The sequence below is a fragment of the Leptinotarsa decemlineata genome, unplaced genomic scaffold, assembly GCF_025532065.1.
Source record: "Leptinotarsa decemlineata unplaced genomic scaffold, Ldec_3_MD MMD2_P_RNA_scaffold_7, whole genome shotgun sequence".
Taxonomy (NCBI): Eukaryota; Metazoa; Arthropoda; class Insecta; order Coleoptera; family Chrysomelidae; genus Leptinotarsa; species Leptinotarsa decemlineata.
Genome location: NW_027412534.1, coordinates 7,155,884 through 7,181,209, shown reverse-complemented (window position 1 = coordinate 7,181,209; position 25,326 = coordinate 7,155,884). Strand labels below are relative to the sequence as shown.

The 25,326-nt window shown below is 36.6% G+C and overlaps 1 protein-coding gene across 4 annotated transcripts in view; it reads left to right on the top strand.

Annotated features, from left to right (window-relative positions):
- Pde6 (Phosphodiesterase 6) overlaps positions 1-25,326 on the top strand; it is a 169,290-nt gene that overhangs the window by 89,986 nt on the left and 53,978 nt on the right. For all 4 annotated transcript variants that reach the window (XR_012464294.1, XR_012464295.1, XM_074170285.1 and 1 more), the window contains exons 4-7: positions 2,555-2,803; positions 7,004-7,147; positions 12,352-12,533; positions 13,318-13,505. Coding sequence is in view for 2 of the 4 variants with exons in the window: in XM_074170285.1 (XP_074026386.1) it covers positions 2,555-2,803; positions 7,004-7,147; positions 12,352-12,533; positions 13,318-13,505 (763 nt within the window). In the remaining 2 variants the exon portion in view is untranslated. The remainder of the gene's footprint in view (positions 1-2,554; positions 2,804-7,003; positions 7,148-12,351; positions 12,534-13,317; positions 13,506-25,326) is intronic.

Sequence of the window (25,326 nt, the reverse complement as noted above, 5' to 3'; positions counted from 1 at the left end):
ACATATACATACATACATACATGCACATATTCAGGCATACAAATAATGCCGGAATAATCCAAAATTTCACAACGAATATAAATTACAAAGAGAAATATTTTCAAGATCATCATGATGTGTTAGCTACAGATACATTTGCGAAAAGAATAAACCTAATTCAGCATCGAATAAACGTCGATAATGCTCAAAAAAACAAATTGGTATCATTGAAGATTTGTGTACTTTCCACTTCACAATTCATTTCAACTTGGACCTTTTTTTAATAACGTGAATCACGTTATTGAAAAAATACTACGCTTGTCAGATCGAAATGTTTTTCTACCGTGGTGGTGAAAAGTAATTGCTTTCAAGTCAAAGTGAAACCAACAATGAGAAGGAGGGAGCTTTTTCTGCTGAAAGATTTGACATCCGTTACATCCGTTGCACTGTTTGAAACCTTTGGTGTAGTAATGAATATTACTGGAGCTTAATCTCAACACCAAACCATTATTTTTAACACCTCCACACGTGTTTCAATCACCAAGTGATCATCTTCAAGAGGAATATTGGTTGACCAAAATCCAGATGACACCCAATCATGAATTCAATAATTCTAGAATTAACTTTTTGAATAATTCAATTACTTTAAAAGCAAATCGTTACCCTCTATCTCTCCATCAAAAAAGTTGATTCGAAAAAAAATAACGGAAGGGTGCAAATTTTTCATGATCTTTGATATAATATGCACCATCCAGTAGATCAAAATTGTTGGGAAAGAAAGTTTTTTTCCCAAAAATTAATCACTCTAAAAATATAACCCCTTCAATTAAATCAAAATTGTATAGTCAAAAACATTTTAATTATATATTGGCATGGTCGAAAAAAAATTGTTACCTCCCCAACTTAAAATAGGTGACGATAGGTGCATCCTTGCCTGCGATTTTCAGTATTGAATAGTAAGTATGTCATTATATATTTCAACTGCAACTTTGAACCAGCCTATACTTCAATTCATTCAACAGAAAATGATCACATCCTAGAATTCAAACTCCACCGTAGTGTTTTTTTCAGATTCATTGCAGTATTCGCATACGTATGTAAACAATAATTTTCTTAAAGTATCTATAAAAAACAGCAACGCATTTTTCTTCCAACTATTTTTGTTTCTTCTTTTCTTCTGTTATATTCAGCATAAAAAATATGATGAACTGACCGAAACTTGATGAAATCAATTTCAACGTTTTCAAAAAACACTTGAATTTTTCGAAAAACGGGCACCGGCACATTTTCAACCAACTCAAGCATACAAATGGGTGGTTTTTCAGATATATTAAAATGTACGAAAGTAATGGCCACTTTTCAGAAAAGGGCTTGTATCTCTCACGCATTCGACTGCGGTTCGCACGACAACCTTTTCAAAAATTCAGTGTTTTATGAAGTGAAAGGGATATCACTCTGGTTATCTTAATGTTTATTTTTATAATCATCTCCCAAATTCATCTAAAGTGCTCAAACATAGCTCCTTCAAAATCACACTGGAACTTTCCACCCAGAAATCTGTTTTTATAGTATTTTATAGTTTTTATACATAATATTTGTTTTTTACACTCTTCACAAAATTTTGTTAACACTGATTATTCAACGAAAGTCATTTTTTGTGAATAAAAATCAGTTTTTTGTCAACCTGTTTTGGATATTTTCACCTTCCACAATCGGAAAAGTATGAAAATTATAATGGAGAACTTTATACAAGTGTAAAAAGGGCAAACTTTTTAGTTTACCCCGATAAGTTACTACGTAAAATCAAATTACCTATTTTTCTCAATGGAAAATGTTGTATTTTGTTCTATTTATCAGTAACTTATCGTATTCAACAATTTTGCTTATCAAAAAAAATGCTAAGAAATAATACAATACCTATCTTTTGGAGGCCAAAATCTACCTCCGTCTTCAGAAATGGACAAAAAATTCAAAGATATTTGCAATTATTCCTTTAGTAATTATTCATTTCTCAAGTTTTTCGACAGATATCAAAGGTGTTTTGAAATGTGAATATTATTATGTTCAATCGAAAGTATCTGTTTTTGTGCAATTTTATATAAAATGTTTCAACTTATGACTAGTTTTATTCCATCTTCTGACTGACTTACAACAATGTGTAAAGTTGTCAAATAAATCTATCTATCATGCTTGTTCTTCAATTTGATGTCACGTACCGCTTGCAAGTAGGGAGAGACTTTTCTTTTTGGCAAAAGATGTTCTTGTAGAAAAGACTTCGAGGGCTGATTTTTAAAACTATTCAAATCCAACATTAATCGCCACTTTCCCACAGGAGTCGCTATCATGGATATGCATATCACGAAAAACCTCTCTAAGTTTAAATCCTCTCACTATTCTAACCAGTATTTTTGACAGTTTTACTCAGTTCCAAAAAGTTATCTTTGTCATTATCGAAGAATTACCTGAGAAATAATGATATTTAGAAGATTGATAGCCATAGTGAAGTATCTTTCATCCGATTTTCACAATAATCATCAGATCATATACAGTTTCGTCGGAATTTTCTCTATTTTAGGACCCGAGATTCAATAATGAAATCGATTTGAGGACAGGCTATAAGACCAACATGATACTCTGCATGCCAATTTGCAATTTTGAAGGTGATGTGATCGGAGTGGCCCAAATCATCAATAAAACCAATGACTCCCAAGAATTCACACAACAAGACGTGGAACTTTTTCAACTTTATATCACATTTTGTGGAATCGGAATACACAATGCCCAGCTATTTGAAGTATCAGATCGAGAACATAAAAAAAACCAGGTAATATATTACATCAAACAATTTTCATCCATTAATATCGATGATTTGGAAACAAGTACTGAAAGATTTTGCACAACTCAAAGTAGTAATTAACGTTTAGAATCGTTGGGGGAAAATTGTAAAAATAGTTTCTGGTTATGAAACATAAAATAAAAATTTCCTTTTGATGACTTTCAAATTCTGAAAGAGAGATATGGAAAAAAGACCCATTCGGTTCTTTTCAGATTAGATGGAAAATGAACTATTACAACTATTGATGATTTGAGCAATACTGTATCAATCAAGCGTCTAACTTCATAACCATAACATCATTTACCTAAAAATAATCCAAATACATGTATTTATTTTCCATTTGTGGGCATTACTTTGAATGTATTCAGTTCAAACTAACACTTACAATTTATCGATTTAGACAACTGATATCGTCATCTTATCCGAATAAATCTTTGTTTTTGAGATACTGATCTGTATGAAAAATGGTTATTATTTGCCATGTGGAATAAAATACAGCATTTTTTTCCAAATGGATTCAACCTCCAGCGATTCAAATTCAATGTAAATCACTACTTTCGCACAGGCACCGCTCTGAGAGCGCCTTAAGGATTTTCCTGTAGTGCTTGTGTTTTGTCCTTGAAAAAATTGAAAATTATTTCGTAGTCTGCACAAAACCTCATATGGTGAATATCGATATGACAATATCACTAGTAGAATATGAACAATTTGTAGGTGAATGAAATATTTAATCCCTCTATGAAAAATATTTCCAACCCTTCGCTTTTTTGGATTTTGGATTAGAAAGTATTGAATACATTATAATGTAGTTATCTAGAATACCTTTAGTATACGAATACGAGAAAAAATCATTTCATCACTTTCGAAAAATATCCAAAATAGCTTATGAGAAGCTGACGAAAAATAAGTTTTTTTTGTCCTTGATTTTCAAAGTCCACTCGGAAATAAAATTCAATATTATTGCTTTTACACTTATCACGTTGTACAGAGTTTTTCATCAATGATATCAGTTTCAATATCCAGTACATGTGTAATCAAATTGAGACAAGAATAAAAAAATTAAGAGTAGTTGTTGAAAGGTTTTCCTCTTTCCATTTGCTTCCGGATGGAACATTTTTGTATGATCTACACAATTTTCCAATGGTTCTTGTTGATTTTCCAATTCTTCAAATGATGATAATACCCCCCGAGCAATTGGTGCAAAAATGGAAAGAGAGGCAATCCAGTGCTTCCCGGAAAGGAGAGATCAACTCTTCCTCCAGCGCCGGTCGTTGCTCAACAGGACCAATCCTCCTAGAGATTGAACCCCTGGAACATTTACTCAATGATCAGGCCAATAGCCATAAATACGTGTCCGCAGTTTGCCATCAATTCTTCTTGAGTTCTGTTCCAAATAATCTTTCCCGTTTGAATTCAATCATAGACACGTTCAGGTGAAAAATACCCTACCGCTTGCCTCATGTGAACCTACGTCTCTTTAGGTACGTGTGGCAGATACTCGATGGAAAAACAACAACTAACTCACCTTATGCTGGGCAGAAAGCTGAAGTGAAACCATCAGGCACCTAGGCAACGTCTTCCATTTGGAAGATTCATCGCAAGTATTTTTCTCTATATGAGGAATAGAAATTATTTTAATTTGGTCTGGACGACCAACTTGTTCATAATGAACAAAATATCGAAATATGCCAAAAAAATATTAAAACTTTAAATAATTTGAATACGAAAAGATAAAACGGATGCTACCAAAAAGTCAAATGTGATTTATAACATTCCCTGTAACAATTGTAATTTGGATTATATTGGAACAACATCTAGAATTCTTGAAGAAAGAATAACTTCACATGAAAGTGATATAAAGCTCAATAAGAAATCATGTGCATTAGCGCAACATTCTATAGAAACAGGACATAAACCAAATTACTCTAATATTAAAGTTTTACATACAGAAAAAAATATTTCCAAACGCCATTTTCTTGAAATGGTTGAAATTAATAAGTCTACCAATTGTATGAATAAAAGAATTGACATTGATAATCTCAGCAGTATATACAGTAACTTACTGGAACTACACCAAAAATCATAATGAAAATAATGAAAATTGTATAAATCAACTTTCCCTTTGGAGTCAAAGATTATCAAATCGTCAGCCCTTTGAAAAATGACATTTATGTGAAAAATCTATTAATATTTAACTTTCTTTCGTCGATTTATATGTTCAATTCATTGTTTTTTACTCATTTTCACTGTAAGTAGGATTTGTAATTCAATTCATTGGCAAAAAAACCACAATTCAATAAATTATAGGGCCTGAAGAAGCTTCCCACTAGAAGCGAAAGCTTGGCAAAGTGAAGCAGAGTTTTGATTTTTGATTTTTTGACTGAGGAACCCCGTTATTCCATTTTACTGTACATTTCTCCAGACGCTAAGATTCTCAACTTCATTTATATATATATATATATATATATATATATATATATATATATATATATATATATGTATATATGTTAATCGAAGGTTTTCACGGACAGGAATATGTTGAAATTATTCTTCGGGTTTATTCCGTGTGGTGTATTGTCATCCCCGATGAGAATGAATTTCGCAACGTTTCGACAAAATCACATTTGTCATCATCTGGCGATTATTGTTAAGTGTTCGGAAGTCCTCTGACCCTACTCGGATGACTTCTTACTGTGCAGGTACAATGTTGTCGTTCCATAAATACCGTTATTGATTACCTAAGTTTGGTACCTGTATGTTTTGGTACCTGAGTTCTTCTTCTTCTCGATATGACCTCATCTCCCCGTAAAGGTTTTGAAATGTTAATCGAAGGTTTTCACGGACAGGAATATGTTGAAATTATTCTTCGGGTTTATTCCGTGTGGTGTATTTAAATTCATTCATTCCCATCGGGGATGACAATACACCACACGGAATAAACCCGAAGAATAATTTCAACATATATATATATATATATATATATATATATATATATATATATATATATATATATATATATATATATATATATATAGGGATTTTATTGAGTGGTCATGATACAAATCAAAAATGAAACAATTCGTGGACACAACACTCCAAAAAAGGGGGGCAAACCGCGGACACGTGTTTCTGGCTATTGGCCTCATCAGCGCGGTGCAGCCAAGTGTAAATATGGGCAACACTTGTTTGCCGAAAGTAGGAAAAAATACATACGCACGGAGTCAACAACAGAAGCCAACCGCACATTTGTGGTTCCAGTTAGGAGACCTAGAATTCCCAGGCTACATCTAACATGACCACGTAGGCAGCTATAGCTACCTGCGTGACATCCGGGTCCAGGATATGAATACAAATAGGGATTTTATTGAGTGGTCATGATACAAATCAAAAATGAAACAATTCGTGGACACAACACTCCAAAAAAGGGGGGCAAACCGCGGACACGTGTTTCTGGCTATTGGCCTCATCAGCGCGGTGCAGCCAAGTGTAAATATGGGCAACACTTGTTTGCCGAAAGTAGGAAACAATACATACGCACGGAGTCAACAACAGAAGCCAACCGCACATTTGTGGTTCCAGTTAGGAGACCTAGAATTCCCTATTTGTATTCATTTCCTGGACCCGGATGTCACGCAGGTAGCTATAGCTGCCTACGTGGTCATGTTAGATGTAGCCTGGGAATTCTAGGTCTCCTAACTGGAACCACAAATGTGCGGTTGGCTTCTGTTGTTGACTCTGTGCGTATGTATTGTTTCCTACTTTCGGCAAACAAGTGTTGCCCATATTTACACTTGGCTGCACCGCGCTGATGAAGCCAATAGCCAGAAACACGTGTCCGCGGTTTGCCCCCCTTTTTTGGAGTGTTGTGTCCACGAATTGTTTCATTTTTGATTTGTATCATGACCACTCAATAAAATCCCTATTTGTATTCATATCCTGGATGATTTTTAAATATATTGAGATATATTTTCATGATTCTCAACTATATACCCAAGTATATTCACTTGTTGAACATGTTATTCCAATGTCTAGTCATTATAAATTGATTTAGAATATTTTGCAAAGATTGATACATTATTGAAGTAAACAACGAGATGTTTCACAAATTTATCATTTATATCTATCATCTACAGGAGTACCATCTGAATTAGTTCTTCAGAAAATATCAAGTGTAGACATTTATTTCAGATACTGCTCAACCTAGCCAGAAGTATATTTGAAGAACAAAATAATTTGCAGTGCCTCGTAACAAAAATAATGCGTGAAGCACAGAATCTGCTTAATTGTGAGAGATGTGCTGTTTATCTTCTCAATCTCGATTGCTGCGAAGCCGTAAGTAAAAAAATATATTTTTTTAATAGTTGTATGTTGTTACATCATCCATTGTCCTTCATTTTCTTGTATCAGAATCATTTGACATCAAAAACTTTTTTGTTATCCTTTCACCACCTCTAGCAGATACCGCTGTATACATCTAAGTAGATTATCTCAAGTTTTTTCCCAACACCAAATCGTTATTTCAACACCTCGACACGTATTTCGATCACCGAGTGATCATCTTCATTTACCTGAGTGGCTGCCACTTCCTGTGTTTCATAGAGCATTCAAAAATCAGGTGGAGAATTGAGATATCAAATGGAAATTTTCAAAATTGAATTGGGAGAATATTTCAAGCATTCTGTATAAACAGAGTGAAACCAAATTCAGTATTTGATATAACAACTGACCAATAGAATTCGGGAATTTTCAATAGGTGAATGTGAGAAATTGGTAATAAGAATACAGTGAAAAGGAAAGTTAGTGGATTATAATCAAACCATAATAGTACTCAAACAACAAAATGAAAATAAGCAAGAATTGATTATCATATAATAGAAAATAATCAACAAAATTGATGAAGTTTGACATTCAGTTATTTGACATGAAATGATGCTTCAAGAAAATACTAACGACTAAATTGGTAAATTAAACAAAGATCTTTTCAAGCTTTATGAAGATATCAATAGTATTTTCTAAGACTCAATAATTAGTTTATAATGATTTGTCAAACATTAGTGATTAAGGAATTTTCAATATTTTTGCTACGAAACTCAGACATTCAGATTTTTTTCTGTCAACAGGGGGTCCAAGAGAAGTTTCGAAAAAGGGATGTTGTGCAAATTCAGTGCAATGAACTTCATTTTATAAATCCAACCATTCGTCTATAATTAGTTAATGAAAGTATCATGATGATTACTAAGTGTCATTCAAAAATTCAGAAAGACAATTGCATGATATATATCCCAAAAAGACATTCCATAGTGAATGAACAAAATCAGTTTCAAATTTACAAAATGGCCGACCTCGAGATCATAAACAGTTCATTGTTTGAAAATGTTTATTACTTCAAAAATAAAAATGCTGAATTAATGGTATGTCATCCTTTTCAAAAGTAGACCATCTATTTATTTATAATATATTGTTTTTTTTTTATTCTATGAGTTCAAAATTACTGAATTCTATAACCTTATTCATAAGAGATTGTTGATTCTCAAAGAATCCCCTGAAAAGCAGAGAAATGCTCCATTGATGATAAAGGTGGGGTATACACTTTGCGTAAGAGTCTCAAAATCACAATAATCATTAACGAACCCTGAGATTTCAATACATTTGACTATAACTATATATCTATACAATGTGTCCAAAATAAGAATGAACAGAATGGGGATATCGGAAACATTAAGTGATACGGGGTCGATTGAATTAGAGAAAAGTAGCGCATTCATGTGCCTAATAATATGCCATTCAATAAGTTTTAATATTCCGAACAGATTCGGAGATATCAGTGAAAAACCGAAATTTGAAACTGTTGTTATTATTTTCTCCTTGCTTTATTTTCAAAGGAAATGTAAAACAAAAAGCACTTTCCCACGGCTAATTTTTCAGGACTACACAATAACGTAAGCAGAATTTTTCTGCGGCGTTTCGTCTTTTGGAAAATATCATTAACTTTGTATTTTTATGTATCAAACAATATGATTCCTTAACCATTTCTCGCGCAAAATGAAAAGTGATTACTTCTTCTTCTTCTTCAACTTTAGATAGTTCGCCTTGGAAAAAATGTCTCATTTTGATACATGAAGTAAATTTAATAGTCTTATTTATAATAAATCTTAACTTACCACTTGCCGTAATTTTTGCGTTGTGGAATACAAAGATGAGTCGCAATATCAAAAGTTTATGATACAAAAAAAATGTGGGAATCTTCCAAAGAAAGGAAGGAAGTGATCAATTTGAAAATAACTCTATACATGGATGTGCAACTTTCAGACACAAACTGGAAGAGAGCCGTCCTCAAACAGCTACTTTCATATAAGCATTGAATTACCCGAAAAAAAATCTTTCGAAACAAATACTTCTATATGAACACTGAATTATACAGAAGATACGTTTCTCTACTCAGTTTGTATTCCAAACATTCGTTATGGAATAAAATCAGATATCATTCATAGGAGTTCTACTTTAAATCAATGGTAACAAATTGCACTTATATGGAACACTGTCATCCTTACAGGTAGACATCGATGTTTCGCCGTAAGACACTTGCCTTAAGGCTCTTCAGTACCAATCTAGATAACATTAAAGAAAATACACACGATTCATTCATAAATTACGATTTTTAATGTCACGGAATAGGTTTGATCTACTTATGTCATCGATGACATCGTAATGACATTAATTCACCTATTTGAGTAAATCCCAGTGTTCCATGTGAGTGCAATTTGTTACCATTCATTTAAAGTAGAACTCCTGTGAATGATATCTGATTTTATTCCATAACGAATGTTTGGAATACAAACTGAGTAGAGAAAATTATCTTCTGTTTGATTCAGTGTTCATATAAAAGTATTTGCTTCGAAAGAATTTTTTTTCTTTCGCGTAATTCAAGGTTTTTATGAAAGTAGCTGTTTCAGGAGGGCTTTCTTCCAGTTTGTGTCTGAAAGTTGCTTCTTTGCATGATCTACACATCCATGTATAGAGTTACTTATTTTCAAATTGATTACTTCCTTCTTTTCTTAAAAAGATTTCCACATTTTTTTGATGGAGTAGTAGAAAGCCAAAAATTAATCACTCCTAAAAATATAATCCCTTCAATTCAAGTCAAAAGTTTAGTTCATAAAATGTAATTGTAATGTAATAACATGGAGCTAATATGTATTGTAGTATATAAACAAGTACAAGTACGCTCCTCTCACAGACGAGTGTGAAACTTGAGTTAACATATTCGGAACAATATTGTTAAAGGATTTCTTTGCATCCGTAACCTTATTATTGCGAGATAATCTTTACCGCTGTTACGATTCAACTTACTCTAGTGAATTTTCCAGTTTTTAAAGTTCCTTGGTCGCTTTCTTCCTCTGGAAATCTCTTCATTTTCTACATCTGAATGGACAAAGGAAGGGAATGATGTTGCTGTCATGAGTGACCGATTCAGGTACGATGATGTCACCTGGAGCTCCATCACCTTAAAGCAAATTTAGTTATGAAACAAATTTTCCCACATAAAACATTTCAAAATGAGACAGACAAGGCAGACAGACAGTCAGAACTTTTTGTTCGTAACTATCTTGCACAGGAACCAGTTCATTTTAAACATGTATTTACATCGTCCGCTGTCAGCATGCATACGGTTAAACGTTACCCATTGAAACGTCAGCCTTGATCGATATCTACTTTCAGCAGATCAGATATGGGACTTCCATGGCATATTCCCCAGGGGACGTCGCTACGTTAGTGAGTGGTAAAGAGACGTGTGCGACGTAATCGATGAGAATGAGTATCGGAGAGATTCAGTTGAGAGATAATAATGCGGTTAAATTATAAAAATGATGGTATAATAATAATGAATGAAAAATCGTATTAAATGAAAAAATATGGCAGCATTCAGTGCAGCGTTGAAGGAAAAAAATTGGCTGCCAACGTAAAAGAAAAAACATGGCTGCCATTGGGGTTTACAGGATGTTTCAAAAATACATCAAACATCGTGTTCTTCTCAAATAATGTATTGACGCACCCATTACATATTGAGGGATCGCATGTTGAAACGTTAAAATGTCGACACGAAAACGAAAAACGGTCAAAACACATGTAAAACAACATATATCCGAACGTTAACTCCACAACATTTTCTAATATAATTACATTTCTCATAGGGATCGCACGTTGAAATACTACACTCCCGCTAAACTAACATGTTTAAAAGCTTTTCATTGGATTCGCACGTTGAAACGCTACACTCCTGTTGAACTGCCATATTTTTTTCAAACGACGTATTTTGAGACACCCTGTACACATTGAAGAATCGCACGTTAAAACGTTAGGGCCTCGACACGAAAACAAAAAACGGTCGGAACACATATATATTTCCGAACGTTAACTCCGCAACACATTTGAATATGAATACGTTTCTCATCAAGATCGCACGTTGAAATGCTATACCCCCTACTATCCTGTTGAACTGCCATATTTTTTCTCAAATGACATATTTTGAAACACTCTGTATGCATTGAGAAATCGCATGTTGAGAAGTCAGAGCCCCGTCGAACTGTCATGTTTTTTTCTCAAATGATATATTTTGTCACACCTTGTACACAGTGACGTCATGTTTTTTTAATGATGTATTTTGACAAATGACATGCATTCGAACACGAAAACGAAAAAATGCATGTAACGTATGTTGAAATGTCATTGCTGAACACTGTTTCTTCATTGCCCTATCTTCGAACGTTTCTCATTGGGATCGCACGTTGAAACGTTAGGTCCCCGTTAAACATGTTGTTTCTTAAATGGTTCATTTTTATACACCCTGTACATATTGGAGAATCACACGTTAAAACGATAGAGCCTCGTTGAAATGCCATGTTTTTTAGATGGCGTATTTTGAGACACCCTGTAGACATTGAAGAATCACACGTTACAGCCTTGTCAAACTGCCATGTTTTTTCTCGAATGACATATTTTTAGACACCTTGTAGACACTGAAGAATCGCAGATTAAAACGATAGAGTCCCGTTAAACTAGCATGTTTTTCTCGAATGATGTATTTTTAATAAGACACCCTGTAAACCCCGATGTCAGCTATATTTTTTTTTCTTTTACGTTGGCAGCCATTTTTTTTTTCTTCAGAGCTGCACTGGATGTCGCCTTGGTTTTTTCTTCAATCCGAATTTTCATTCATTATATTTATTATACCATTATTTTTAAAATTCAACCGCGTTGTTATCTCTCAACTGAATCTCTCCGATACTTATTATATTCTTCTATGCATCAATTACGTCGCACACGTCTCTTTTCCACTCACTAACGTAGCGACGTCCCCTAGGAAATACGGCATGGAAGTCCCATATCTGATCTACTAGTTTCAACTATTTCCAAACAATTATACAATATGATGATATGAAAATTCATTTCACTTACTTCTTCCCGATATGCACTTCTGACAGATTTCTCTTTCACTTCAACTGTTTGTTGATTGTAAAGTAGTGATTTTGTTTTAGAATCATTTAGAACGAATCGTTGAAAGACCGGGAAAGATCATACAACGACACGGTCCTTTACACCGAGCAGAGAGTGGAACTGTAACAGCGGAAGATATGCGGGAAAATGGATTGAGGATGCCGACTCTCTTTACTACCGTCTTTGAACTGAGAGAATATGGAAAACAAACTCTCGTTTCTAGGTAACGAACATCTCTTCTCAGAAAGCGGAAAAGAGTATTGAAGGAAATACAAGACAATATAACTTCTTTTCCCGATAAAATCACTCTCGGCTGAATTTTTACTAGTCAATTACCATCCCTGAAAAATCCCAAAAATTTAGAGTTGAGCTCTTTGATGCAATGTCAAAGTATGAAATAAATTATAAATCAATATATCGGAACCTTTCGATAAGAAAACTAAATGAGATGTCACATGATAACACAGTAATTTGACAATATATTATTGCGAAATATCCATTGCGTTCAATATTATTGCACAATAACTAATATAGTACTATAAACTGAGTCATGTGAAAACGATGTTGATGATTGTGCAATATTTTGAACAATAAAGATAAAGAAATACAACCTGCCCCGCCGCGCCGGTGAGTCTCAAGTCGAAAAAAACTGTGTTTAATATTTTGACATCCTGCTTGTTAGCATACGAGTATTGTTTGTAATATTTCTCAGTACGTATTATTACTTTTACAATTCATCACAACAACATTCAGTTACAATTATATTCGATTACATCGGTTCAATTTGATTAGGACAGGGACTAAAATTATGAGAATGATACATAACTAGGGTCCGAAAATCACGTATGATTTAAGAATTCAAGATGGTAATTTCATGGCTGTCAGTTTCATCGCTTCAGAGAACAAGCCTTTTGTCGCTGTTAAGCTCTGTTTTAATGGCTTAGCCTTCAATTATTTCATCATTTTATTGGTGCGAAATAAATAGTCTAATGTATTCGTTACTCCAGACCATCTTCCTTCGACTTGGCCAGTTCCACTTTGGCCCAGATAGCAGGGTATGCTGCATCGACTGGACAAATCCTTAATATCGGAGATGTGAAGTCTTGGCTGAAAGAAAAACACAGCGAAGGAGATGCAGAGTCTGCACGGACTATTCTGTGTATGCCTATCATAAATGGGCAACGTTCACTGATAGGTGAGCTATGTTTTCATTATAGTTATTATATTGCATGAAAAAGAGTAGGTGTAACATTCTCTCGAAATCATAGAACTCAGATTATCACTTCATATAACAATTATACTCTGGAATACATTTTCGTAGAAATGATGTTTCTGGGGTTTTAGCCTTCAGCCTTGAAAAGTAGATAAATAAAGATCAATGCAGAATCTACTAGTATTACAAAGTGCAAACTGAAAAATTCAAAAGTTACTGCATAATATGTACCACTTAAGAGTTCAACTAGTCAGTAACATGTATTTAATAATTCCGCCTCAAAAATATTAAATTTTAACGCTCAGATTTTCCAAAACAGCTAACGTTTCGTGTAGAAGTACATTTTTGTGCCCATGATATAAAAAAAAATAAACAATTTCATTATCATTCATATATCCAATGAACTTCCTTACATATCTTCGAAAAAATCATAAGTAGTAGGTATGTAATGGATTCAACCAAGACTTTATGAAAATCCATAATGTATTCAAATACCAGATTACTGTGAGATTTTCACTAGACAGTTAACTAAACTGCAAAAAACCGCAACACGTAAATTATATTTCTCGTTCACACAAAAGGGTTTTTAAAAACTTTTTATTTGAACAGAGTAACAACTAATAACTATGAAATATAAGTACTGGCTATTACAAATCAATTGAACCTATTTATACATAAATTATTGCCGACTTTGCAGATATCAGCAAAATAATTGATGTCGTCTTCGGGTCATCGAACAATATCCTGCTGATGTAAGAGGTTATCGAACTGTAACTTCTCCATCCCCTGGGGAAGTCTTGTAAGGGACGAACAAGACTGAAGATGATGCTTCGTGTTCGGGAACTGGTGGATCATCATTGGATGGTTCTTTCTTCGTTTGCCTTTTCAATCTGTAAATTACGTATAGAATGAAGATGGTGATTTGGTGATTGAAATGTAAATGGGAGTCATCCAGAAATGGCTATTATCAGATTGTCTGGTTTCTTCTGGGATGAGTTGTAACTTCTCTTCTTCTAGGGTCAGATGTTGTAGTTTATCCAGGGGAATCTTATCTAATTTCAATGGTTTGAATTTCAGCGAGGAATTGATGTGAGCTGTCTTGATATTTGGTAAAGTGAGGGGCTCGTCTAATAAAACACTTTTGGAGTTTATGAAGGCTTCATTGTTGGTTTTGAATTCACAACCTGGTGGAAGTTTTATCAGATGCACTCCTTCCAGAACCATAACTTTCGTACTGGAACAATGTGTAGATATCTTCGTGGCCTGTGGAAATATTCCTATGTAATGGGCTTCTGACATTTCCAGAATCAGTGTTGCATTCATCGAAACTGGAACGTGTTCACATTTTGCTTCTTCATCTGTTATTTCCAACATCTGGGTAACACAGTCAGGGGATCTGCCAGTATCTTGGAGGAAATTTTCTTCGCAAAGGTAATCCAGGCCAATTCGTTCACAAGGTGAATTTAGGTATTGGTAGAGGTAGGGACTGACTGTTAGGTAAGGAGTTGGTGGAATAATTATTGTCGAATTTTGTGTAGGAATGGGAAATAAGTGGAAGTAGGTGAATGTATCAGGGAATATTAAGGGAACATGAAGGATGAATACGATTTTATGATCCGTGTGGTAGGCGTCTATTTTGATGACGTCGTAGTATTTATGGATGTCGTCCTCCTGGTTATAGAGTAACTGGTTTTCTGAGTGGTAGGTGAGCAGTGTCCTTACGATCCAACTAAAATCTTCGCTTTTGAGGACGCTGTTGATCCTGTATTGATCCTTGCCAGGGATACTGCCATTTCTAAGTCATTCAGTGTTTGTAAAATAACTTGAAGTATCAGGTTGATTTGATCCAATACGTTTCTGGTTTCCAGATAGTGATTGAAGTCAAAAACGAGTCTATTGAGATCGGTTTCAATTCTCTTGACTTCTATTGAGATGGTATCTTGATTATGTGTTAATAGAGAGATGGTTTCATTGTAGCTTTCCATTATTCTTGTGTTTAAACTGATGTGTTGGTTCACATGACTTATTATGTTCCTTTGGTTGTTTTCTAGGGAAGCAATAGCATTCTCATATTTCCTTGCATCTTCTTGGTCCAAGTTTCCAGAAATTGCTTTGATCACACTTCCTAAGCCATCTATGAGTCCTTTTTTGGGTCTACTGAGAGGATAAAGAGTCTGTAGCTTTTCCTTGGCAGTTTTCAGTTGGTACTTCAGTCCTTGATCGAAATTTTGCAAGTTGAAGAAATAAGGGTCACTTAGTCCGTTACGAATTGCTGTGGAGACGGCATCATATTGGGATTCTATAGCGAATATCTCTTCGTGGATGGGTTGAAGATCGTAGTAGTGGATGAAGTCGTGGGTACTAGTCTTGATCTTTGCTTGTCCCATCTTGAGGGGAAGTAGTCCTGGATTTGTCTTGAGGTTCTGGATTTCGATCTCCTGTCCTCTCGTCAGATGAAGACTGTAAAGGGACGAAGAATTTAGTTATCTTATTAGGCAAATGTCTTATATTTTTCTTATGGACGTTTGCATTTTCTGTCTCGACAGTTACTGTTTGGTCTTTTTGGATGGATTTTGGGAGGAAGGGTGGTAGCAGTTTGTTTCTTTTCACTGTTTTTCTTGTGTACACCTTGGTGCAGGGTTTGTAGGTAATAGGAGTTTCTCTTTTCTTGTTTCTCTTCTCTATGATATTTGTTTTCTGTTTCTGTAAATCTTCGTTGATTTTCCTATATATTTCCTTCGTTTTTTCCCTGTGTTGTTGGACGTAGTTGTTAATCAAGGCTCGTCTTATGTCGATATCGAATGGGTCTTGACTATTGAGATGTCCGTTCAGAATATCCATAGGTTTCTGTCTTGTTGCTGAATGGATAGAGTTGTTGTATCCTAGGATGGCATAGAGCATCTGTTCTTTGATGTCTCTTTTCTTATGCGTATCTCTCAATATTCTCAAGTGCTCGATCAATGTGGAATGGAATCTCTCGACTATCCCGTTTGACTGAGGGTTTTCTGGAGTGGTATAGTGGATGTTGACTTTATGTGTGTCAACAAATTCTTGGATCAGTCCATTTTTGAATTCCGTTCCATTATCAGTGACGATCATATGTGGTATTCCATGATGGTTGATGAATACTAAGAGAGCATTGAGAGTGTTGATAGCATTACATCCCTCTATTGGATACGCCTGGCCATATTTTGAAAATGCATCCACAATCGTCAGAAATTTTTGTCCACTAGCCTGAAAGGTATCCATGTGTATTATTTCAAGAGGCTTCGTTGGGGTAGGTGTCAGCATGAACTTTGGCTTCTCTGGTCTTCGATCATACTTGTTGATTTGACAAGTTTCGCATAAGTTGATAGCTTCTTCGATATCCTTTTTTATATTGGGCCAATAATACAATCTTTTGATCCGAGTTTCCGTTTCAGTGATTCCTCTATGGTTTGTTTTTCCTTCATGATGCTGCTTGATTATTTCTTTTTGTCTAGCTGAGCAACTGACATCTTCCAAAAGGCGGTTGCATTTTATGAGATCGAAAGAGGAATTCTTGAATGTCTCTCTCAAGATTCTGCACATGCTGGGGTAGAGTTCTTCATCTTCGAACATCAAAGCGTATTTCTTTCCCGGGCTGATATATTCTTTGAAAAAGTTAAAAACATTTTCGTCCATATTGTCGTTTCCCAACTGAGCATGGTATCTTCTTTTATTCGGGAATATTTCTTCTATCACCGTTCTTGCTGGGTTATAGCTTACTCGTTTGAAGATGACTTGGTTATTGAAGACATTGAGAGGTTTCTCTGATATTGGTAATTCTAATATTGGACTTTCTCTGGCTGTATGGTTGGTGATGCCACTAGTATCTTCGTCTGGGGTAACTTCCGGGTTCAGGTTCACGCATTCCTTGTCTCCTTCGGTTGGGTGTTCATTCTGAATTTCTTGTTTTTGCAGTATGGGGTCCTTATCTTCAGGAAAATGGTGATGAAAGCAATCTTTAAACAGATCGTTGATGATGTCATCTGCAGACTCAGGAACTTCTGATGGAGGATGGTTGAATAGAGATGCCTTGTCGTCGTCGTAGTTTGCTTCATGGAGCTCTTTTGTATGTATCTCTATTCCGGAGAGCGCATCGGCGTTGGTATTGCTTGTGCCTTTTTTGTAGACCACTTCGTAGTCATACTCTTCTAGCTTCAGGCGCCATCGGACCAGTTTTGAGTTTGGATCCTTCAAGGAGAAGAGCCACTGGAGAGGACGGTGATCTGACAGAATTTTGAATTTTCTGCCGAAAAGATACGGTCGGAAATATTTGGTGGCCCAAACTATTGCTAGCATTTCCTTTTCGATGGTAGAGTACTTCATTTCAGTTTTGTTCAGGGTCCTGGATGCATAAGCTATTGACTTGTCTTTTCCTATGGGTCCTTGGGATAGAACGGCTCCTATGGCGAAATTGCTGGCATCTGTGGTCAGATTAAAGGGCTTTGTGAAGTCCGGATACTGTAGTAGTGGTTCATTGGTAAGCAGGTTTTTACAAGTTTGAACACATTTTAGGAATTCTGGCGTATGCTCTATATGGGCATCTTTCTTGAGACAGGAGGTTAACGGTTTGGTAGTCTTGGCGAAGTCCTTGATGAACTTCCTGTAGTACCCTAGAAGTCCTAGGAATCCTCTGATTTCTTTGACAGTTCGAGGTACAGGATAATCCATGATTGCTTTGACTTTTGCTGGGTTTGGTTTTATCCCATTTGGAGTGACGATGTGTCCTAGAAAGCTGACTTCTTTTTTCAGGAATTCGCACTTGTCTACTTGTATTTTGAAACCAGTTTCTCGTAGACGTTGGAAAACTTTTGTGAGGTTGACCATATGCTCCTGCAGAGATGTAGAGAAGATGATTATGTCATCCATATAAACCAAGCAGATAGTCCCTTGTAGACCCTTTAGGACATTGTCCATAACCCTTTGAAAGGTCGCTGGAGCATTTTTCAGTCCAAACGGCATACGTAGGTACTCGTAGTGTCCGTTTTCGACATTGAATGCGGTCTTAGGGATGTCCTCCTCTGCCATCTCTATTTGGTGAAATCCGCTTGCCAAATCCAGGGTAGTGAAATATTGACACCTTCCCAGTTTGTCGAGGATGTCAGAAATGTTCGGAATAGGGTAGCGGTCGTCGATTGTCTTCTCGTTGACTTTGCGGAAATCCACAACGATACGCCATTTTGCTTTTCCAGAGGCGTCCAGTTTTTTTGGAACGACCCAAATTGGTGAGGACCAGGGAGATTGGCTAGGTCTGATGATTCCTTGGTCCAATAACGAAGTTATTTGCTTCTTGACTTCTTCCTTGTGTACATACGGATATCGGTATGATTTTGTGTAGACTGGGATTTCGTCTCTGGTTTTTATATGGTGTTTGACCTGATTGGTGAATGTGAGTGAGGAATCTGGATGGTGAAAAATATCAGCATATCTTCTGCATAATTTTCTGATATGCATCTCCTCTTCTGGATTCAGGTGGTCTGTTCTGATTAGATCATCCATGTTGTTGATTGGGTCTCTGTTTCCTGATGGGATTATGTCAGCAGAATAGATATGATGCTCTTGAAGATTTATTGGGCTGCTGCATACTGGTTCGGCTAGAACGATTTGGAGTTTATCTGGACTGAAGTTGACAATTTCCGTCCAGGCTAGATGATCACGGGCATCAGTGAGAGCTTCACGGATGTAAGCGCCTTGCAGTTTCTGTCTTGGTATCATGATAGTTCCATTCTTCTCCTTCACCGGTAGTCGTACTTGGGTCACGCTGTCTGGCTCCAATTGAATAGAGTAGAACTGGGTCTTATTGGTTTCGTAGTACTGGATTGGGAGAGAGGAGTATTCGGTTAAAAGGGAGGATTCAGGAAAATTCAGTTCAGCTTTGAGAAATTTCAGGTTGTCGAGTCCAATGAGGCCATCAAAAGTTTTGTGGAACTTGAAGAGGTAGAATTTCAGAATGCCGTTTGAGTTAAACTCAGGAAATATGGGAATTTCTGCACTGTAATCTTGAGAATAGTTTTGGAAAATGGAAGTGACGACGAAGGGATCTTTTTTGATGCAATCCTTGTAATATTGGAAAGCTAATTCAGGATTGAGAAAGGATTTTGTTGATCCGGTGTCAATGAGGAGTTTGAGGGGAGGATTTGCAATGGTTATATAAGGAAATTCTCTCTTATCGTCAAATGTATGCAGTTCCACTATGTTTCTTGGTTTTGTCCTGGATCCAATGGAAAATTTACATCTGGTTCCTGTTGGTCTTCTTGAACCTGGAATTCTTCAGTTGGTTCTTGATTGGGATGAAAGTAGGTTTCTTCAATGTAATAGGGGTTTGCTTCGTATCCAAAGTCTTCGTCATGTTGCTCAATGTTGAACATGGGAGCTGGATTGAAATTTGGTCTTGCCTGAGGTTGGGTTCTCATGCTCCTCGTTGGTGCTCCATAAGTATTTCTGGTACTGATGCTCATTGGTGTTGGTTCTTGTCCGTTCTGCCTGTTTGGTTGATTCTGTCCAAAACGTTATGGTTGGACTGAAGGCCACATCTGTTTCTGTTGAGTATTTGGTTGCCAATGTGGTCTGAAGGTCGGTTGTTGAAATTGTGGTTGGAGTCCCATTGCCTGATGAGGTTGTTGTTGTCCGGGTCGTTGAAAGTGTTGCATGGGTTGGTACATCCGCTGTGGTATTGATTGTTGGGCATATTGGTGATTTGCAGTTTTTTGCTGGGTCTGGACAGGTTTCTTGGGGACTTGTGAGGGTCCAAACGTCCTTTGTAGATAACGGATATTGTTTTCTTCTTGGATGTACTGCATTGCTGTTGCCAAGTCTATTGGTTTCATTGCTCTTATGGTGGATCCCATGGGCTCTCGTAGTCCGGCTAGGAATGTTGTTAGAGCTTGTTGTTGGAAAAAGCTTTTCTTGCTGATCTTTATCGTTTCATCGGCGGTGTGTAATTCGATATAGTTTGATATTGTGTTTAAAAGCCCCATGACTTTTTCGTAGAAACGTTGTGGTGTTTCGTTCTGGTCTTGTCGCAGGTTTACCAAATCTCTTGTTAAGGAATTTTCATTCCGTTGGTCGGCGAAGTTTTGGATTAGAGTTCCTTTGATGCTGTTCCAGTCACTACATCCATAAACTGAGATGACGTCTTTGGCTCTGCCTCGTAGCTTGTTGAGTAGTCCTTGTATCAATATATGGTTCTGAAAACAACCGGGGTCTTCAGTATTCCAATATTCGTTCAGAATCATTGTTGATACGTTGATGAACTGGTATAACTCATTTGGGCTTCCATCGTATTCGGGTACAATCCAAAAATTCTTCAGGTCGAATTGTTTTGCCATGTTGATGGGATTTAAAGGTTGGTCAATTGTTTGAGGAATAATGGATGGGCGAGAATTGATACTTGAAGGTGAATTTGGTAAAACTAAGGTAGGGGGACGTAAAATAGTATTTGCAATTGATGAAGTTGAGTTCATTTATGCTTACAGGATGACGATGATGGCTCGTTGCATATTCTGTCACCAAAAACTTATTTCTATGTAGATATTCCTTGACGGACGATAGTGAAGAGGTATTCTTGTCTACGGCCGGAATTCTTCCTGGAGTACTTGCTTCTCGGTGGAACTTGGTTCGGGAGAATAGTGGATAAACGTTTGAGAACGACGAGGATCTTCTAAGGACTCTTCCACTATCCTAGCGACTGCGCCAATTATATTTCTCGTTCACACAAAAGGGTTTTTAAAAACTTTTTATTTGAACAGAGTAACAACTAATAACTATGAAATATAAGTACTGGCTATTACAAATCAATTGAACCTATTTATATATAAATTATTGCCGACTTTGCAGATATCAGCAAAATAATTGATGTCGTCTTCGGGTCATCGAACAATATCCTGCTGATGTAAGAGGTTATCGAACTGTAACTCGTATTTCGTTTTACAATAGCTTTCTCAAACGTTTTCATGCTAACAATATTATATTTATTTTGTGCTTTATATAATAATAATTTGGATCATATCACCTTCTACCTACTTGATGACTGATAGTTTTATTTTACCTGTGTTGAGGTGAAAACTGTCTGACATTAATAAACATCATGAAAAATGTCACTAGCTCATTTAATGGACATTTTGTGCATTATATAATTATATGATGATAGTTTGATTCATATCACAAACAATTTCACATGAGTTTGAATAAAAATTCATTGAAATTTTAATATCGTGAAAGTAAATTTAAAAAACTCATCAAATGGTCATGTAATGAACTGAATCAATTTCTATATTAGAGAACAGATTCAGAAGAGGTAACGAATTCTGCTTTATTTGGTCATCTATTGAATTTTAAAGAATTTTTGAGTCTACCAATTTCTAGGCATTCCAAAAGATTGAGTTTCAATAATTTCCCCTGTGTATGTAATACTTCATAGTCATGGTTTGCAAATATGTAATTGGTCTATTGTTTTCAATAAATTTGTTTAAATTATCACTTGTCCGGTAAGCTACGTCCATGCCTGTCCTTTTTTAAAAAGGGGCGATGTTATTGGAGGGTTCACCAAAGTATGTCATTGTCCTATGGCGCTTATTATTGTTTCTTGGAGTGGAATAGACCTATTGAATGGCATGTTTCCGCAGTTTTTTGAAAAGAATTAAGTCGATAATATCAACTTTGTAACCGTTGCAATTTGTTTGATGAAATGCAATTCTATCTGGAAATTACTTTCTGAAAGTGAAAAATTTTCAGTCAGTGGAAAGTCTGCAAAGCGAACTATTGACTGGAGCGTTGGGATTTGGATAACCCAAATTCAGCCTGCGTTAAGAGAAGTACATTGGCTGATGCATCCCAAGCCCCCAGGTATTCGATTTCCACGATAAAATACAGCAGTAACAGCTCAATTGTCGATGAGTTTCTGAATAATCACCAGTGTCTTTTTACCATCGATATTGGAGAAACGAGGTCATTTCCAATAGAAGCAGTTTGAAGCGGTTATCAGTAGTACCTGTTCTGAAAACAGCCACTGGAGATAGATGACGGATGAGGTGAAGTGAAACTAATGCTTGAAAATTGCGAGATAGAAACCAAGGTATTAGTGGCCAACATCGTCGACGAATCCATTTTAGGACTAGACATCATGTCCCCCTACGGATTCGTGATGGACATAAGAAACAAACTGTTGAACGTCGGAAATGAGGAAATTCTATTCAACGTGCCCTCTCAGCCTTATGACATCGCCAAGGTGATGATACTGAAAGACTTCGAGAAAATCATTCAAGCGGAAATTTCTGGACTTGATAGCTTGGACACAGCATTTATGGAGTCATCTAATGACTCTGAAGCAGAAATGTTCGTGACCAGATGCTTCATAAATGGTCACAATCAGATCATTCGAGTGAAAATAATCAACCCCAAAAATAACAGGGTAACTCTCAAGAAAGGGCAGGTAATAGGCACCTGCGAACCGATTGAGAGAATCATGAGAATCAAAAAAGAAGTCCATCTACAGCGTACTCAACAACCCGCAAAAAAACTCTCCGACTCTTTCAAGAAGACGTGGAGCCATCTGTCTGAAGAAGGACTATACAAGGCCACCTGATTCGTATATGAATCAAACTATATATTTGTGAAGGGTGAAATCATTGGTCGAATGAATTTAGTTCAACATCGGATCGATATTGCTGATGGCAAGCCGATACGCCAACTTCCCTTCGTGAAGCAAGACGAAGCAGCATCCATTATTAAGGATATGTTGAAGAAAGAAGTATTCGAGAAATCAAATAGCCCCTGTTGTGATGGTGACTAAGGAGGATGGATGATGAGATTTTTAGTAGGCTATAGGAGGCTTAATGATGTCACCAGAAAACTTAGCCTCTCCCCATAATAGATGACACCCTAAACATCTTGGCTGAATGCAGATGGTTCTCAATCTGAAAAGCGGATATTGGCAAGTGGCCGTTCGCCTCGAGGATGACGAGGAGACTGCTTTTTCTACCGACAATAGATTATACCAGTTTAAGTTTATGCCGTTCAGATTATGCAATGCACTCGTAACATTTGAACGCTTGATGGAGTTGATGTTGAGATGACTCACCTGGAAAACAAGCTTGGTCCTTCTTGATGACATTATAGTTACTGGAAAAAATTTTGACTGACATCAGTCAAACGTGAGGAGTATTTACACGGGGTTACGAAATTCTCATTTGCAGATCAATCCCCAGAAGTGCTGCATTTTCCAGGTAAATTTCTTGGGACACATTGTGACTTCAAAAAGAACGGATTCAGAGAAAATCAAGGCAGTGCAAGAATGGCCATCACCGGAGAGCAAGCACAACGTAAGAAATGTCATAGGACTCTGTAGCTATTGACGGTGTTTCGTGAAAGACTTTGGGGAAATTTCTAAACCGCTGTATAGCTTAACCAAGATGAGAATCCCCTTCGCTTGTTCCCCAGACTACTAGCAAGCATTTGACCAGCGCTCCGATCCTGGCATACCCATAGGAACAGGGCCTGTTTATACTGGACACTGATGCACCCCAACATGGAATAGGAGCAGTACCCTCTCAGGTACAAGAGAGAGAAGAAGTCGTCATTCAGCTGTTTCACTACGACTCCATTTTTATATGGCCATATATTTTTGATCAGGTCAAACTACTCAGCACTTCGGTGGCTCTTCAACTTCAAAACCCCTGAGGGACAAATTGCTAGGTGGATCGAAAAGTTACAAACATACGACTTCAAAATTCAACATCGGAAATAAAAGAGTCACGGAAACGCAGATAGCCTCTCAAGAAGACCATGTCTGATATCCAGATGCAAATTTTGCCAACGCCAGGAAGATAAAGATTCCCAGCTACCAGAAGAAAAACTTATGTAAGAGTCCCTCGTCCGGGTATACGGACAAAAAATTTGAGGAATCACCTGAGCATAGTGTGACACGGTCATCAACAGCCTCTGAGAGACACAACTACTTTCATGGCGAGGCGAGATATCATGGTAGCGCAGAAGTAGAATTTGGTCTTCAAAACTGTACGAGAATTAATTGACAAAGAAGTGAAGCCAAAATGACAAGTGGTCTCCAAGTACGGCCAGCAGGAAAAGGGTTACTAACTCCAGAGACTCCATGTGCATTCGAGATGACCTACTCACTCGGAAATGAGAAAGCCTGAATGGAAGAAGCCACAAATTCCAGATAATCCTTCAAGTGACGATTATCCCGAATATCCTTTAACAGCTTCACCATGGTCGCACCGGAAGGCATTTCAAAGTAGATAGAACACTAACGAGAGTGTTCAAGAGGTACTATTGGGTCAATTGCCGTCAAGACGTGGAAGAGTGATGTAAGTGCTGTGACCTGTGCTCTTCGAGAAGAGTTCCGAAAACAAGGCATAGAGGAAAGCTGAACAATACCTGAGTAGGTGCCCCTCCGAAAGAATTGCAGTTGACATTCTGGGACCACTATCTATGATCACATCCGGTAACAAGTACCTGATGGTTGTGATGGACTACTTTTCCAAAAGTCCTTACACAACCAAGAGACTAAAATGGTGGCAGAAGTCCTATTGCAGAACGTAATTGTCACATACGGGCTACACCAGGAACTACACTTGGATCGGGGCCGGATTCATGAAAGGAAATGATGACTTCAGCAAGTAGTAAACGATTTCATATCAACAATTTGGCGATAGCTTGATGAATGATTATTGTAAAATGAGTGAATATGTCATGCAAGGCCTTTCTCCTGGCTAGAACGTGATTTCTGGAATGATTTTTAAAACATTTTAAAATCATGTGC